Consider the following 16,323-nt stretch of genomic DNA (forward strand, 5'->3'; position numbering starts at 1 on the left):
TGTTGGCGACATGATAGCGCGTATGTCACGTGATAGGTTGTTGCCTGAGGTTTAATAAATAAGGCGCTGGCTAACTATTCGCATGTGATGCTGCGCTCTTCACATGATTCCAAAAGCCCTAGAAGGCCAGGTTGGCCTATTTCTTTTTGCTTCTGAGACGGGGGGCTTCAAAGCTACTGTTCAACCAGGGTCATCTTTATGGGATAGAAAAACACCATGCAAATTGGTCCATGGTCGCGAGCGTCGTGTCCAGGGCAGTCGGGGATGAATGACGTCGCCTTTCCCCACGCCGGGCCCAGGTTTCTGGATGCTTCCTCCCCAGGACCACGCCCAGCATCACGAATTACGCCGTCATCTATTACTAACGACTGCCTTGATTGCAAGCGAAAGTTCTCTCTACATGATGTATTTTTAATCTCATCTGGCCTCGAGGCCTGACACTGTTGTGTTCTCCAGTAGTAGTGACTTCGTGACCACCGCGTCAACTTCTCACCTACCTATCTACGTCGATCACCCGCTTGACCCTCGGGCCTTCTTGGTCCTTCTTGGTCGAATCCTACTTTTGTCCGAAGCCCACGAGGCAAGTGGATTCTAGCCTTCCAGGCTATCGCAAGCATAACATCATCCTTGCTCAGGTTGAATGACCGTTCGACTTCTCTCAAATTTCTCATTAAAACTTCGTTCAATCCAAGTCTCCCTCACCGCCCCGTTGCCCCTCGGATAACCATCGTGCCCCTCGCTCCCCAAGGACCAACCTCGCCTGAGCTTTGGCTTCCTTATCAAGCACAGTCAATTGACCTTATTCTGCACACTGCATGGCCTAGCCTGCCGCTTTTCTACCCGTTTCGCCACATCATTCTTTCTCAATCCGGAGGCGTAATCCTGCTCGGTATGTCTCCCTCGGAAGAAGACACTACTGACTGAACATCGGAACGCTGATACTTGCTACGGTTTTCAAGAATATATATCGCTATTTCAATCTCTCTTTGTCACGCGTGTTCACCCGTCAAGCACCAACATTTAATCTGTTTGCTTGCAATGTCTATACTGCAAGGGGCTTCCAAGCCCGACAGAAGGCCAGGAGAGGTCCGTTTTGATTCATTCACGGACGCTCATAGTACATTTGCGAGCTCTGATTCTCCCTCGAATATCTCTTTGCCCCGGCCAGAAGTCGCAAAAAATGCCCAATCTAGGAGTGACGTGCTGCATCAACTGAACCTGAAAGAGGTTCTTACTATGCGAGCGCCTGATTTTCAAAAGCAGTACCCAGGTCTGAACCTCACTGGTCGCATCATCAGCGCCGCATTTTGTATCCCACACAAACTCTACTTTAGATCAGGGCGCGACTGGGTATGATATTTATCTACTATTGAGGAATGAAGCACACCATCACTAACATACGGTTGCAGGAGCTGAAACCTCGCCCTGGGGCCTCTGCTTTATTTGACTCATTTGCATATTTAGCTTCCGATAAGTCGGGCTGGAATCATACTTTGGTTGGGTGGACAGGAGAAGTAGAGCCTCTCGAGGAATCAAGCAGCCCTTCACAGGCATTTGACACCAACACCGACATCAGATTGCCTGCGGCACTTGATCATGCTGCGCGATCCCTCAACAAAGGGTCAGCACCAGTGGTGCCCGACGCAAGCATGCTGCAATCGAATAATGACACCGCAGAATCCTCCGCAGTAAGTCCTGCTGATCGAGAAAGGCTGGAAAAACAATTGAGCTCAAGTCGCCACGGTAAAGTCGTTCCAGTCTGGCTGTCGGACGAATCTGAAGTGCCCGATGACACAATCAATCTGGATGACCAAAGCCGGTGGAGGCGTTATGCTGAGAGGGAGCTTTATGCCCTTCTGCATTATAAACAGAACGGGCCCACGGATGGTAGATCCGAACGCGATTCGTGGGCGGACTACGTGAGGATGAACCAGCTCTTTGCCGAGCGTATCATTCAACATTACAAGGAGGGAGATATCGTTTGGATCCACGACTATCACCTATTTTTATTGCCGAGCATTTTGCGACAGCATATTCCGAACATTTACATCGGTTTCTACCTTCACTCCCCGTTTCCTAGCAGCGAATTCATGCGGTGTCTAGCCAAACGAAAGGAGATCCTCACAGGTGTTCTTGGTGCTAACATGATCGGGTTCCAAACTTTCTCCTATTCTCGCCACTTTTCGTCTTGCTGTACTCGTGTGCTAGGGTTTGAGTCCAACTCGGCTGGTGTTGATGCGTACGGTGCTCATGTGGCGGTGGATGTCTTCCCTATCGGTATTGATGCTGAAGCGATACAAAAGATTGCTTTTGAGAGCCCGGACACCGCAAAGGCTGTAGCAGGGTTGCAAAAGTTATATGCCGGCAAGAAAATCATAGTTGGCCGTGATCGATTAGACAGCGCCCGAGGTGTTGCTCAGAAGCTCCAAGCATTCGAGACCTTCCTAGAGCGATTCCCCGAGTGGCGAGACAAGGTCGTGCTCATCCAGGTTACTAGTCCGACAAGTGTTGAGGAAGAAAAAGAAGAACACAAGATTGCAAGTCGCATCTCAAACTTGGTTGATACGATTAATGGTCGGTTCGGCTCATTGAGTTTCTCCCCCGTCAAATACTATCCTCAGTATCTCTCCCCACACGAGTACTTTGCGTTGTTACGGGCAGCCGATGTTGGTTTAATCACAACAGTCCGCGATGGCATGAATACCACGAGCTTGGAATATATTATTTGCCAGCAGGACAATCACAGTCCGCTTATTCTCTCCGAATTCTCTGGGACAGCAGGGGCATTGTCCAGTGCAATCCATATTAACCCATGGGATACTATCGGGGTCTCGGAAGCAATAAACAGAGCTCTGACAGTGCCTATTGCTGAGAAAAAGGAACAGCACTTGAAGCTGTACAAGCACGTTACGACAAATACGGTTTCAGCCTGGTCCAACCAGTTCATCTCTCGTTTACTTACCAATCTCTCCTCCTTTGATCAATCCATGGCAACCCCAGCTCTCGACAGAACCAAGCTTCTAAAGCAGTATCGCAAATCTCGGAGGAGGCTATTCATGTTTGACTACGATGGTACTCTTACGCCGATCGTGAAGGACCCCCAATCTGCTATTCCATCAGATCGTGTTTTGCGAACGCTCAAAACTTTGGCTGCAGATCCTCGAAATGCTGTTTGGATCATTAGTGGTCGTGACCAGGCCTTTTTGGACGAATGGATGGGCCACATTCCTGAACTCGGATTGAGCGCAGAGCACGGTTGTTTTATGCGGATGCCGAGGTCAGACAACTGGCAAAACCTAGCGGAGTCTACTGATATGGGCTGGCAGAAGGAAGTCATGGATATTTACCAACACTTTACTGAGCGTACGCAGGGGTCTTTCATTGAGAGGAAGAAGGTTGCCCTAACTTGGCACTATCGCCGCGCCGACCCTGAATATGGCGCGTTTCAGGCGCGAGAATGTCGAAAGCAGCTGGAAGAGCATGTGTCCAAAACATGGGACGTGGAAGTCATGGCCGGCAAAGCTAACCTCGAGGTTCGGCCGAGATTTGTTAACAAAGGTTTCATAGCGAAGCGGCTGGTGGAGGCCTATGATGATGGGAAGGTTCCCGAATGCATTTTATGTTCTGGCGACGACTTCACAGATGAAGGTGTGTTCTTTCTCCAATTATTAACCCTGGTCTTGCCATTGGTAGTTGCTAACGCACCCAGACATGTTCCGTGCTCTGAAGAAATTTGACTTGCCGGCAGACAATGTTTACACAGTCACTGTTGGTGCAAGCTCAAAGCAGACAGAGGCGGGCTGGCACCTATTGGAGCCCAGTGATGTGATTGAGACGATCACGATGCTCAATAATAGCTCCTCTGGGCAGGACTATTAGGCCGTGACAGTATAGAAGCGGGTACAACGGGCGCGTTATTTTGAACTCTATCATATACACGGGACTATAGAATTTTTCATAACTCTTAGACAGCTTAGATGATTTATATTCTGGCTTGCATGTGCTCGGTGCTTTTCTTATACTCCTTGGTCTCGATGATATCAACCTTACTACTGTCAACTAACGTTCTCAAGGATCCAACGGATCCCGCCCTGTCCATGGCTAGAGGCCCGTCGCCGGTGGATTCCGCCCTGTCCACTTCCATGGCTCGAGGCCCGTGTTGAAGAAAGTCCTCCAGATTTCACAGCAAAGATTATTCCAGAGACAGAGCACGTAGACTAGGCGTCTCGGAAAGTAGCCTTGAGCTGCGCAAGAGTCTGGTGACGGTGACGGTGACCGTGAGCGGGCTCAAGGCTGGGAGCATCTTTTGCGGACCCTGGAGCTTAGCGGTGCCGATGAGCCGAGTAGCAGGAGAACATGCTTGGGGCTCGCCTCGGTCTTCTGTGCGAACATGCTCCATCTCTCTCCAAATGTTCAGGAATCTAATCGCCGGTGCTCCACGCTGGCTTTGCGCCCTTTGCTATTAATAATAATAATGCTATATGTAAATTTCACTCAAATTCCTGTCCAATCCCCGCTCCCCCGCATCCCCAAATCGCAAGCAAGAGACGAAGGCTTCTCCGGCGAGTTCCACCTGTTGTTCCCTTACACCCGGTTCTCGAACGATGGCAACCTAAAGGGCGAAAAATCAGAGATTCGGAAAATCTTCTGAATCACATTCTCGACTCGTCTCTATTTGAACCCATTAGCCCTGGTGCTTGACAGTCTGAAAACTCTCTGCGCCAATTGTCCGATTCCTGTTCGTGTACTCCGTGCCTTTGTCCCGTACATCTAACCCTCATCGATTGTTCAGTGTGTGGCCGCAAAGCTCGGGATCCAAGTACTATAGTGGCTCGTCAGCAGGATCTCTCAACCCGTTGAGTTGATGCCACATTCTGCACGGGATCCGCTTCAATCGCACATCTTAGAACATTGTTGAGACCCCAGTTCATATACCTACTAGGAAATCGCGATGGACCCGTCAACAACGACAAACGAGAAATCTCAGATTACGAGGCCGGTAGATGACAGCTATAGCGAAGATGTTAGGTCGTTGAGGGACCGTCTGGGGGACGTGGAGTCACGACAAGTACACGGTCAGAGAAAGGAGCTTACGAAAACTGCCACGAATGTCAGCCATGTTGGCGCATTCGCAGCTAGGACCCTTTCAACCGTCCGTACCAGAGAGTCTGGCAGAGATCTTGGCCCGCCCCCGGATGGTGGGTTTCTTGCATGGTCGCAGGTAGCATTGGCTCATTTCGTGATCTTCAACACCTGGGGCTATATAAACTCATTTGGCGTGTTCCAGACGTACTACACTGAAACTCTTGGGCAATCTCCGTCCGCTATCTCATGGGTCGGAAGCATTCAAATATTCCTACTTTTCTTCATCGGGACTTTTTCGGGACGCGCGACGGATGCTGGATATTTCAAACTTACCTTGACAGTCGGGACAGTGCTGGAGCTGTCCTGCATTTTCATGACATCTCTCTGCACCAAATACTGGCAATTATTTCTTGCACAGGGAATCGGGCAGGGCATAGGATGCGGCCTGATGTTTTGTCCCACAATTGCCTTGACGCCCACGTACTTCAGCAGACATCGGTCCATCGCCATCGGCATCGTAGCCTCCGGGTCTGCTACAGGAGGTCTTGTCTTTCCTGCTGTGGTCATGCGCCTGCTACCGCGGGTTGGATACGGATGGACAATGCGCACCCTAGGGTTCATCTCGTTAGCAACACTAACGCCCTGCATTATTTTTCTGAAACAACGATTACCACCGCGTAAAAGCGGACCGCTTGTGGAATGGGCCGCGTTCAGAGAAGCATCATACTCATTTTTCGCCATCGGTATGTTCCTCAATTTCTGGGGGCTATACATTGGCTTTTTCTATATTGGAAGTTTCACCCGAGAAGTTATCGGCGCATCCACAACAACCTCAATCAACGTCCTTTTGCTCATGAACGGCATCGGTCTTCTAGGTCGTCTCGGCCCGAACCTCATGGCTGATCGATACACCGGCCCATTGAACATGTTGATTCCATTCAGCTGTGCTACTGGGCTTGTTGCTTTGTGCTGGGCAGGCGTGCGTAATCTGAGCGGAGTGTATGGCTTTGCTGCGTTTTATGGTTTGGCCGCGGCCGGAATTCAGTCGCTCTTCCCAGCGACCCTAAGCACACTCACAACGGACCTGAAGAAAATGGGGGCCCGTATGGGCATGGTCATGTCGGTCGTTGGCGTCGCGGCTCTAATCGGATCTCCTATTGCCGGGGCCTTGGTCCAACGAGGCGAAGGCGATTATTTATACGCACAGATGTTCATGGGCTGTGTAATTCTTGCTGGGACTCTAAACTTGATTACGGCTCGTTGGGCTAAAATTGGATTTGTCTGGGAGCGAGCATAAAGAAGATATCTTGAAGCCGGGGAACGTACATAGTAGTCTCGCAACGAAATCATTCTAATTAGTTGATACTTTATATGCTGGCGCCGCTTCACCTATGTACGAGAGAGCAAGTGGATAAATGAAGAAGATTTCCCCGCCTCGACTGTGGATGGAGCCGCCATTTGGCACCACCGAGTCACCGACTGGCTTTTTACTCTGTAAACTTTTTATTTATTCTTCAAAAGACTCGGTTTGGCTACAAGTGACATCCCTAAAAAACACTAGCAAGCTACTTTGATTTCTGCTGGTGAGAGGGCACAGAAGGCAAGTAAGTCCCCACTCGAACCTGTCCACGGAATAGCGCAAGACAAGACAAGAGTGGCAGATGGGCACATGCCCCTGTCAGCCCAGCCCCGTTTCACCAGACAAAACCTCGAGAGCTAATCTATACCGCAGCAGTCCTACCTGAACGTATAGTCCGTACCTCTCGTCGAAATCGAGCTTAGATCAGTCCGTAAAGTGCAACATCGACTCAAACCACGAGAAATCAAAATGGCGCCCCGCGGCCGTGGAGGAAAGTTCTCTAAACCGAGCCGAGGAGGTATTACGACTGTCCGACCTACTTGGATACACTGAAGATATAGAGACAGCTGACTAGCCCGCGCATAGGTGGGAAACACTTCAGCCGCAACATTCAAACCGTCGACAAAGAAGGAAACCCCGTTAGCATGTGGCGGGTGCGTTTCTACCAACTTCACCACCTTCTGAGCACTGGGACGCCCGAAACTAAGAGACTCGCAAATTACAGGACCCCGCTGATGACCCTGAAACCTCCGAGGAAGAAGAAGAAGAAGAAGAAGAAGCCTCAACAGACGGTTCCGATTCCGAGACCGAGAACGAACCCGGCCCAAGCACCACAACACTCAACTTTCCCCGCGACACCACAACCGAGAACAAACCGGAGCTAAGTCGCGAAGAACGCCGTGCGGCCGCAAAGGCGAAGAAAGCCGCCGTTGCGGCGCGCAAGGCGCAAGGGCCCGCACAACCAGGCGATTTGCCGCCCAGCGACTCCGAGTCCGAAACACCCGTGACAAATGGCAACATGAACCAAGGCAAAGCCAGTGCCGCCGCAGCGGACTCAGAGGACTCGGACCTTGATCTTCCCTCCAATCCGAATTACACGAAACCGAAGAAGATGCATGATGATGAAGACGGGGAAGCGCAGCTGTCACGTCGAGAACGCGAGGCTATTGAGGCACAGCAGGCGCGTGAGCGGTACATGAAGCTTCACGCGGAGGGGAAGACAGATGAGGCGCGGGCGGATCTGGCGCGATTAGCGATTGTGAAGGAGAGGCGGGAGCAGGAGAGGCTGCGGAAGGAGGCTGAGAAGGAGGAGAAGGCAGAGCTTGCCAAACAGAGGGCCGAAGAGAGGGAGAGAAAGCTCGCCAAAGGGGGAAAGAAGAAGGGGGCGAAGAAATAGATCAATACTACAGGTTGCTATCTATTTAGTGCGCTCGACATTCTGGGTGTAGCTCAGTCCATATATGGGAACAATAGAGAATATTTTTTCTAGCTGTGCGAGGTCTTAAGAGACGTACCAGACCATAAACATTGCACTAAACATGGAGGCCCGCTATACCTGCTAAAATCACGCAGTAGACGACGACATGCCAATTATAGAGATGATAGGATATAAACAGCCTGAAGGTTTCATGTAATAGCGCCTGCCCATATAACAAAACCAAAGGATATGCATTGAGAGACCCTCGAGTGGGGTCACCTCATTTTAAACACCCCAGAACAACCACTCCACGCTGCGGCCCTGCATCACCACCCCCCACCCCGCAATGAGACTGACAAGCCACAAGATCGCGAACACCAAGATTGGAAGCAAAAGTAGTTCCGTGTTGTGCAGAAATGGGAGGGCGTTATATCCGAGAAAAGTGATATAGGTATAGTATGTGACTGCGGAGAGATAAAGCGAGTTGCCAAGGAAGGCAGCGAGGAAGTTACTGGGACTGTGAGTGAGGAGTGGAAGGACAAGGAATTGTACCACATAGAGGTGAAGGTAGAGAGGGAAAAACGCGCGATTAGAGACCTGTCAAATCCCAGATCCGTTAGGCTTCTCCCATCACGCATATACACTTTGATCTGGAGTTGAAGACATACATCGAAACAGTACCCGAATTCCAACTGATCCTTCTCACCGGGCTGTGTGAAGAGACCTTGCGCTGCGCCGCGCCGTCGCCCGCGAATGCGCAGGCCTGTTATTGATGCCGCAGCGCCGTTGGGCCCAAAGAGGCGGCCAATGACAAAGTAGCCTAATGTTGAGACAAAAAGCGAAGACCCTATAAAGTGAACGACGACAAAGAAGAAGGAAAGCCGCAGGATAGATCCGAAAGAGGGTGCATATGCGAGGCCCCAGGCGAGAGCTGTGAGAAGGAGGAAGAAGGAGAGAAGGTAAGCGAAGGACGGGTCGGGTCGGTGCCATGTGTTCTTCGTTTCTAAGACTGCAGTTTAGCTGACTGAGCTAAGTTACTGAGGCCGGACGGAGAGCGTACGTTTCTATCGTAGTTCTCGTTAGCAGAAGACCCCAATAGTGGAGGTACCCAAGTGTAAGACATACATGGTAATATATCGACTTAAAGACCTTCTTTGGCGCGATCATAAGCGAAGTCATTTCCCAGATGGCCATCTCAAAGTCCATCTGGGGAAACTTGAACATCCTGCAAGGCATATAGTTAGCCGGGCGTCCTCCGGCAGCCTTGACCCGTACCTCTTGAAGAAACGCGGCATCCGTATAGTACTCGAGCCGCGGTTTGCGGGCAGACCACCGAAGTTAGGAGAGCTGCCATGTTGTCGAGGAACGGATATATGTGGGTTCATATCGTATCGATCCCGGCTACGATGCGAGTAGAGAAAGCAATCTCACATAGAGCGAGGTGTAACAATGGGAGAGAGTTATATTACAACCGTTTGTGTTGATTGTCTGGTGTCAGAGGTTATGTCATCCGGCGGTTGGCTGGTGCTCGGGCTATTGTATTCCCGTTCCAGTAAGCTTATGGAGTAGAGGATACAGAGTACATAAGTAGATCTGTTTTATGTCTGTTTATGCATTCTCAAGTTGTGCCACGGAGATCCATGCCTTCAGTGCATGCTGTGACCTGCACCGTTAGAGAGCTACAGAGGAACAATTGTTACTGAAGGGATATTCTTGCTTTGTGCGAAGACTGCAATGGCTGAGACACTTACTGTGGCGTATCCTCTGCATGCCAGCATCCTATGTGATTTCTCATGTCTCACGTTTGGTGGCTCTCCACTAGTCTACAGATTGATCATTAGAGACTCGAGGGCTCCTTGTAGGATTAGATGTCTCTATCCCGTGGATAAACCCAACCAAATGAAGTGAAGGATTCGGCAGTCAATGAGTCAGTAGTCGATGTCTGTATCTAGGGACTAGGGGTTGGTTTAAGTGTGTGTTTGGATACAGATACCGACTTACAAGTGTACGGAGTAGTGTCGGCTTTAACGGCACAAATTAATACCATTATAGCAGTCAGTCGAAGTTTAAAGTATCCTAGTACTGGATAGAGTTAAGACACGTCAATAATCCTGGATGATCCTGACGTGCAATCGAATCTATCGTGTCGTGTGCAGCTGGCTGCGAGATCAATCCCAGGCTCCAAATCTCGACTGTATACCGAGTCTTAAGATGGGACGCTCAATATGTAGATGCGCTTGACGATTGACGATTCCCGAGGAATTCTGATGATGAAACGGGGCGGGAATCTCAACGTTCAGCCATGCAGAACCTCGAACGCTGGATGCCAGACGGAGCCCCCATCGTCGACCTTGCCCCTGACGGGCAGTGCCTAGGCCGGGGATGGTCTAGCCGTGCCAACTGGTAGAGACGCTAGGTGGGGCTATCGCCTTTGGCAATTGGTTTCTCCCGGAATTTATATTGCTTCTTCTAGTCCACCCAGTCCCTCATTCAAGGTCCTCCACTCTCTCCACTGTCGCCTGCATCGTCCTGGTCGCTCTTTTTCTGCCTTTACATATCGCAGTCACATTTCTTGACCTGGTGAGTCCGAGCCCCGGTAGAATCCCTGGAGAACCGTACGCTCCTCACTCGGGCCGTGGTTATCTATTACCGTCCCTGGACCGCTCTCTTCCTTGGTTTGTCTCCCTGCCAGATGTGACTTTGCACCCTTCGGTTGCTGATTGATAAAAGAGGACGAGATAGCACAGGGAAACGAAAGTTCAGTCCAATTTATTCTAATATTGCCCACGTTCCGCTGTCTGTGGCAGCCCTCGAGGATCTATTCTACCCCTTACACATTACACCGCAATTATCGTGGTCCTTCCTCTCACGCCATGCCCAAGTGATACAGAATCCGACCTGCCCGTTTCGCTTTCATCGGCATATGGATTGAGCCCAATCCAATCCCTGAACACTGCATATATATTTCATACGACCCCCATCTTGACGACAATTCCGGGCTACGATTTCTACCCTCGTTCGATGCCAAGTTATTTGAAGCGTGACACTTGTTAGCTATGAGTCGATCTATGCGATCCGGCAGCGTCAGAGGGACATCCCAGCACCATGATTTGAATAATTCCTCACCTCCTCGAACACCCCCAGGACCTTCCAGCTACAAAGTTAAAAGGGGTCGTCACCCACGGCCCTCAGTTCGCGAGACCTTCCTTGATGACTTCAACGACAATGCCAATGATAGCTACGACTCCGTTGATGAGCGGGATCCTCATGATTTGTCGCTGTCCCCTGGGCATGCTGCGCGCACGTCAATAGTCGATAATATGCTACTTTCTTTAGACCAGTTTTCTTCTGGGAATGCCGTGCTAGACGACTATCGTCTCTTCAGCTCTGCCTTTGAATCTCCTAAGTACTCTCGATCCTCCCAAGATTCAGTGGCACAACGCCGATACAGGGGGCATACATTTTCGTCTTCGCTCTCATCAGATGTGGAGTACGGATATGACGAGGGCGCTAGTCGATACGCATCTCAGCATGCTAGAGGACGCCGGAGCAATAGTAGCTCAAACTTCAATGCAGGTGTGAGAAGGTTCGAAAGCACGCGGAGTCGCGATGGGTCTGGCTCCCACTTTGATTACAGAACCAGTGCCACTGCACCTACAACTCGCGCTGGGAGGAAAAGCAGCAAAGGAAGCACGTCTTCTAACTTGGATTTTGGTCCTTCATTCTCGCGACGCCAGATCGAGCCGACTAGCGAGAGACGATCTGCGAGCTTTGACATGGGTACCAGGAAACCGTTTATGACCTCGCCGGGTTCCTCCTCGGATTATGATTCGATGGCATATGACGGCATGGATGCAGCGCCCATGCCTAGCGTTCCCGCGGGCCCAAGGAAACACCACCCGCCATCCCAAGAATTCGGCAATAGTACTCTGAAATCCCAGTCATCGCGCACCCCAGTGGCATCACGAAGGAACAGCATCAAATCCTCGCGGACCACGCAATCGCGGAAAACTCGCCCTGAAAACCTCGGTACGGCAGCTATGAGATCCCGGGACCATGAATTTGCGCTTATGGACGACGCTGATCTTGAGCCCCCGCCGAATATATCAGCTTCGCTAGACCCGCCAGCGCCAAGCCCAACAATCTCGTTCAATAAGCCTGCATTCCCTCTTCCAGAACCAACCCCGACTAAGGAGCGCCCAGGTTTCTTCCGTCGTGTTTTTGGGTCCTCGAAAAGCCCTGGTATGATGGCGTTTGACGGCTCGTCCGATTTCTCACCTTTGAGGGAACCTGACTCAAGGGATGTAAATGGGACTAGCGCCAGCCCAAGAGCACGCAGTCAACCGCAGAAAGCTAACGCCGCTGGCACTCATATGCCTCGTGAAGGTGCTCAAGTGGTGAACAAGAAGTCATCCTTCTTCCGCCGGCGGAAGAAGTCGGTCGCGGAGAATGTTCCGCCTCCTATCGTCCTTCCCCAGAACCTTGGTACCAAGGTAGTAGGAACAATGAAGCCGGAACCTAGTCCAGTTAGCAGCCTGAGGAAAGTGATGCATCCTTACCTTGCAGATGCTGGTCTAAACAATGGCTCTGCAGTAGTGGATTATTCCACCGAATCCTCAGATTGGAGCACTGCGGCTAATGATCCAGACAACAAGAAATCGGATGATGGGTTGAGGCGTAAGGAGAAGGGCAACTCCCTAACCATTCACACCGGGCCAAAGGCCAAATACAGCCTTTACCCTGCGAGCGCAATCAGCCATGCACCTGATACGTCTTTCCTGGGAACAAGTAGCGGTGATGAGGAGCCTGTTGTTAAACCAAACGGCCTGGAAGTCACTCCGCCGGTGCCACCGCGCTCATCTCGCCGACGAACCAGGAACAGCGCCAATTCGGAAGGCAGTGACGCAAAGATCGTGGAGACGAAACAGGGGGCTGAAACATCACGAGACAAACTGACAATCTTGGAAAACTTGCGCCCTACCTCGTTATCCCCTGTTGCCGAGCGCTCTTCTATCCAATCGGCCACGCTTCCTACTATCGAGACGCCTGACAACGATTCAACCTCAAACCTTACAACGGAATTAAGAGATCAAGACATGTATGATGCAACCATATGGAATGATGATTCTGATGCGCCTAGCAAACTATCTACTCCGATAATTGAGAAGGCGTCTCCCCGAGCATCGGCGTCTGAGGCTCTCAATAATCAGCCCTCGCACACTACTCCCATAGCTTTGCAAGAATCCCAGTGGAAGTCTGCCGAAAACGACAGCTTTGCAGATGACGCATTATCAAAGGTACCCAGCAGCGAAGAAAAGCAACAAGCGCAGAATCTGTATGATGGGCATGATGAGTTCGTTGGGGATGAACCAGCTGCTGCCTGGCTTGGTAGTCCCGGCCGCGCCAGAATCCGAGCAGCCTATATGGCTTTGTTTGACTGGTCCAACATGAACATCCTTGCAGCTCTTCGCGGATTATGTCTCCGATTACTATTGAAAGGGGAAACCCAGCAGGTGGACCGCGTTCTGGATGCGTTTTCTACAAGATGGTGCCAATGCAACCCCAATCACGGCTTTAAGGCGGCCGGCAAGTTAATAACTCCCTTCTCTAAATTCTCAGCGCTAATTCCACCTTAGATGTGGTGCATACAATATGTTATTCTCTGCTCTTATTGAACACTGACTTGCACCTTGCGGATATCGAGCAGAAGATGACAAAAGCACAATTCGTCCGCAATACAATGCCCACAATTCAGCGGGTGGCCGCCGACGCCGCCCCGGACGAGTTGGGTAACAGAGCGACAGGTTCGAATCTAGACTCCGGTCTTCCCTCTTCTCGATCTGCAACATTTCCTATCGACGAGTTGGAAGCGGGCAATGCAAGTGCAGATAAGCCAATAACTGCTCCCGGGAAATTGGCCAACCGTCTGTCCCGGACAGATTTAGGAGTAAAAATTACGCACGACCCTGAGGACGAGATTGGTCCATTGGTCAATACTCTATTTTATGGCACAGCTAAAGCCTGGGAGCAGCAAGTTGAAACCGTCCTGCGAGGGTTTTACTCATCAATTCATAAACAAAGACTTCCATTACTTGGAGCCCAATCTGAGGACGCACCTCGCACAGCATCGAGCGCTATGCTTGGCCCAAATTCCGGACCCCATGGCCTTCGAAGAAGTCCCAGTACTGTCAGCAAAAGTGGCTCCGACATTTTCCCGCGGGGCCGTTCCGCTGACTCTCGCTTTGGTACCGCACGCTGGTCATCCAAACCTCGTTCGCGAGCGCGGCTATACCCTCCATCTACTCTTGGCTCTAGCCGAACCAGCTTGGATGATCAATCGTCTCTCTGGAGTCCATCTGGATCCAGCACCTGGAGCAAGTACTCTTTAGGAAAGCTGACATCGGCCTCTGTTGACTCGTTTGCATCAGGTTATCCGCATGCAGATTATCAACAGTCCATCGGGTTCGCCAACGCGCTCAGCCAAGCAATTATTCGCGAAGACTCTGCTCATTCCATTGCTAGCACCGAAGATCCGGAGCGGACCGGTCAACTTCTCGAGGATGAGACCTTGGAGTTGGCTGGCGCACCGTGGGCTAAAGAGGGAAACCTCAAGCACAAGCACCACCTGGATTCCGTTGACAAGCGGGCGAAAGACCGCAACTGGAATGAATGCTTCGCTGTCATCCAGCAGGGATGGATGCGTCTTTTCTCATTCAACGCATCAAGAACAGTGAAACAAAGGTCCAAGCAACGACCGCCTGGCGGCGTTGTTGTGGGTGGAGGTAATTGGACCGAGAACGCCGAAGAAGTCTGGAAATTCCTCTTGCGCCAATCCATTGCCAGCGCGCTCCCGCCTCCAGGCTACTCGAAGTCGCGCCCCCACGTCTGGGCTCTGAGTCTACCAACTGGTGCGGTGCACCTTTTCCAGGCAGGCACGCCGGAAATCGTCCGTGAATTCGTGTCCAGTGCCAACTATTGGAGCGCCCGACTATCTAAAGAGCCCCTTATCGGTGGTATCAGTAATATTGAATACGGATGGAGCGACGCGGTTATTAACAGTGCGTTGCTCAACCCTGACGCCAATCGGTCGCCGCCGTCTTCGTCGGGACCCGGACCGCGGCCTAGTATACAAAGTTCTATTCGGAGCTCTATCGATCAACAGGTTGTCCGTCCCAAGTTGCCGGCGGACAGAGTGAACATTAGCGACTGGACCCCGCCGCAGCAAAGTATGATGGCCGCCAATCTTAGCGAAGCTGAACAGTTGAAGTCTCTGCAAACGTACGTCAAGAATGTCGAGGACGAGTTGCAACGGCATAACGAACTTCGGCCTGCCATGGTGCTTGCTTTCTCCCCACGGCATCCCAATGCGGCAAAATCCATGGCCAACTGGGAGCGGAAATCGTCCTACTTGCTGCGGGAAATCGTGAAATTCCGCACGTACATTGATTCCCTTCAAAATGCAATTCATGCAAAGAACAAGATATTCGCGGATCGGGAGGACGAGGCCAAGCCTGTCGAGTCGTGAGCTTTTCTAATGTTTCCCACAATTAATCTTTTTTACCCACCCGGCCAGGTACTTCGGCATGATATAATGCATTATACCCTTCAAGAGCTCAGTTCGTCTGTACATATAACAATTGAGACACATACTTCTTCATCGCTATGGGCGTACTGTGTAACTTAATCTCTTCCCCTCTCCTTTGTGCCGCGACTTGGGCTTCATGGCATTATGCGGATACGAAGAATGACTGCTTGGTTGATTGTGATCTGAATCCAAAAAGTCCATACTACTCCATCAATGCTTCTTGCATTGAGAATTTCAGCCATAGGCCCGTTGGATGATGAGTTCTGGTATGAGGCAGGAGGAGTCTTGGCTCAAACTCAAGGAAATAAAAGATTCACTCCAACAAATACTCACTTGCAACGGCTTCTTCGCCCTTCCTCTCCCCGCTCTCTGTTGATGTCACTCTTTGACTAGCTCTTCATCAACAATAGCGCAAAAGGAAGCCGACTGCTAGGTGCGGTCTAACCTGCCAAAAGGGCTAGGTTGAGTACTCTAGACTCCCTGCTGCGCCAAGTGGGTAAGAACAGAGATGCTGTCTCATGCTCCACGCCTGCAGTCATCCATGATTGGTAATTGGCCATCAGCTTCGCGGAGAGAATGTGGACAAATCACAAACAGCGTGGGATTCGGACTAACTGTTTAAGGACTAGATAGGGTATTATTATTATTGTGATGCCGCTCCGTCACCATGTCGACCACTTCCGCTCAACCCAACGCGGCCGCCAACAACGCACATCGACGGTGCGGGTCGTCGTTTTTCTCATTTTCTGGTACTACGAATTCTGGCCCTGACGGTTCAGTGGACGTTGACGACGAATTTTGCGACCCGTTGGATTACATGGTGGAAGATACGCGGCGGGAATCCCTCCCGAAAACAATGAATGCGACCACAGATAG

General features: G+C 51.0%; 5 protein-coding genes across 5 annotated transcripts; 4 read left to right on the top strand and 1 right to left on the bottom strand.

Annotated features, from left to right (window-relative positions):
- The first annotated feature begins 899 nt into the window (after positions 1-899).
- Positions 900-3,931, top strand: orlA (putative alpha,alpha-trehalose-phosphate synthase subunit Tps2). Its single transcript, XM_073721781.1, has 3 exons — positions 900-1,350; positions 1,410-3,648; positions 3,710-3,931. The coding sequence occupies exons 1-3, from the start codon at positions 1,039-1,041 to the stop codon at positions 3,877-3,879; spliced, it is 2,721 nt and encodes a 906-aa protein (XP_073586351.1). The 5' UTR covers positions 900-1,038; the 3' UTR covers positions 3,880-3,931.
- Positions 3,932-4,951: 1,020 nt separating this feature from the next.
- On the top strand, positions 4,952-7,841 carry BDW74DRAFT_166315 (putative MFS monocarboxylate transporter; the record flags this gene model as incomplete). Its single annotated transcript, XM_073726539.1, has 5 exons — positions 4,952-5,221; positions 5,288-6,344; positions 6,906-6,962; positions 7,031-7,098; positions 7,170-7,841. 5 exons carry the CDS (start codon positions 4,952-4,954, stop codon positions 7,839-7,841), a joined length of 2,124 nt encoding a protein of 707 aa, XP_073586352.1.
- Positions 7,842-7,904: 63 nt separating this feature from the next.
- Positions 7,905-9,328, bottom strand: BDW74DRAFT_147881 (unc-50 family protein). Its single transcript, XM_073723608.1, has 4 exons — positions 9,138-9,328; positions 8,988-9,087; positions 8,531-8,857; positions 7,905-8,459 (listed from the first exon to the last, which is right to left on the bottom strand). Exons 1-4 carry the CDS (start codon positions 9,245-9,247, stop codon positions 8,148-8,150), a joined length of 849 nt encoding a protein of 282 aa, XP_073586353.1. The 5' UTR covers positions 9,248-9,328; the 3' UTR covers positions 7,905-8,147.
- Positions 9,329-9,395: 67 nt separating this feature from the next.
- Positions 9,396-9,946, top strand: BDW74DRAFT_147885 (uncharacterized protein). The gene has a single exon (XM_073723609.1). The coding sequence runs from the start codon at positions 9,597-9,599 to the stop codon at positions 9,768-9,770; it is 174 nt and encodes a 57-aa protein (XP_073586354.1). The 5' UTR covers positions 9,396-9,596; the 3' UTR covers positions 9,771-9,946.
- Positions 9,947-10,756: 810 nt separating this feature from the next.
- BDW74DRAFT_111248 (Sec7 domain protein) lies at positions 10,757-15,751 on the top strand. The gene is made up of 2 exons (XM_073721782.1): positions 10,757-13,448; positions 13,499-15,751. The coding sequence occupies exons 1-2, from the start codon at positions 10,919-10,921 to the stop codon at positions 15,385-15,387; spliced, it is 4,419 nt and encodes a 1,472-aa protein (XP_073586355.1). The 5' UTR covers positions 10,757-10,918; the 3' UTR covers positions 15,388-15,751.
- The last annotated feature ends 572 nt before the right edge of the window (positions 15,752-16,323 follow it).

Source organism: Aspergillus multicolor, assembly GCF_047715735.1.
Source record: "Aspergillus multicolor strain CBS 133.54 unplaced genomic scaffold BDW74scaffold_5, whole genome shotgun sequence".
In the NCBI taxonomy this organism is placed as follows: domain Eukaryota; kingdom Fungi; phylum Ascomycota; class Eurotiomycetes; order Eurotiales; family Aspergillaceae; genus Aspergillus; species Aspergillus multicolor.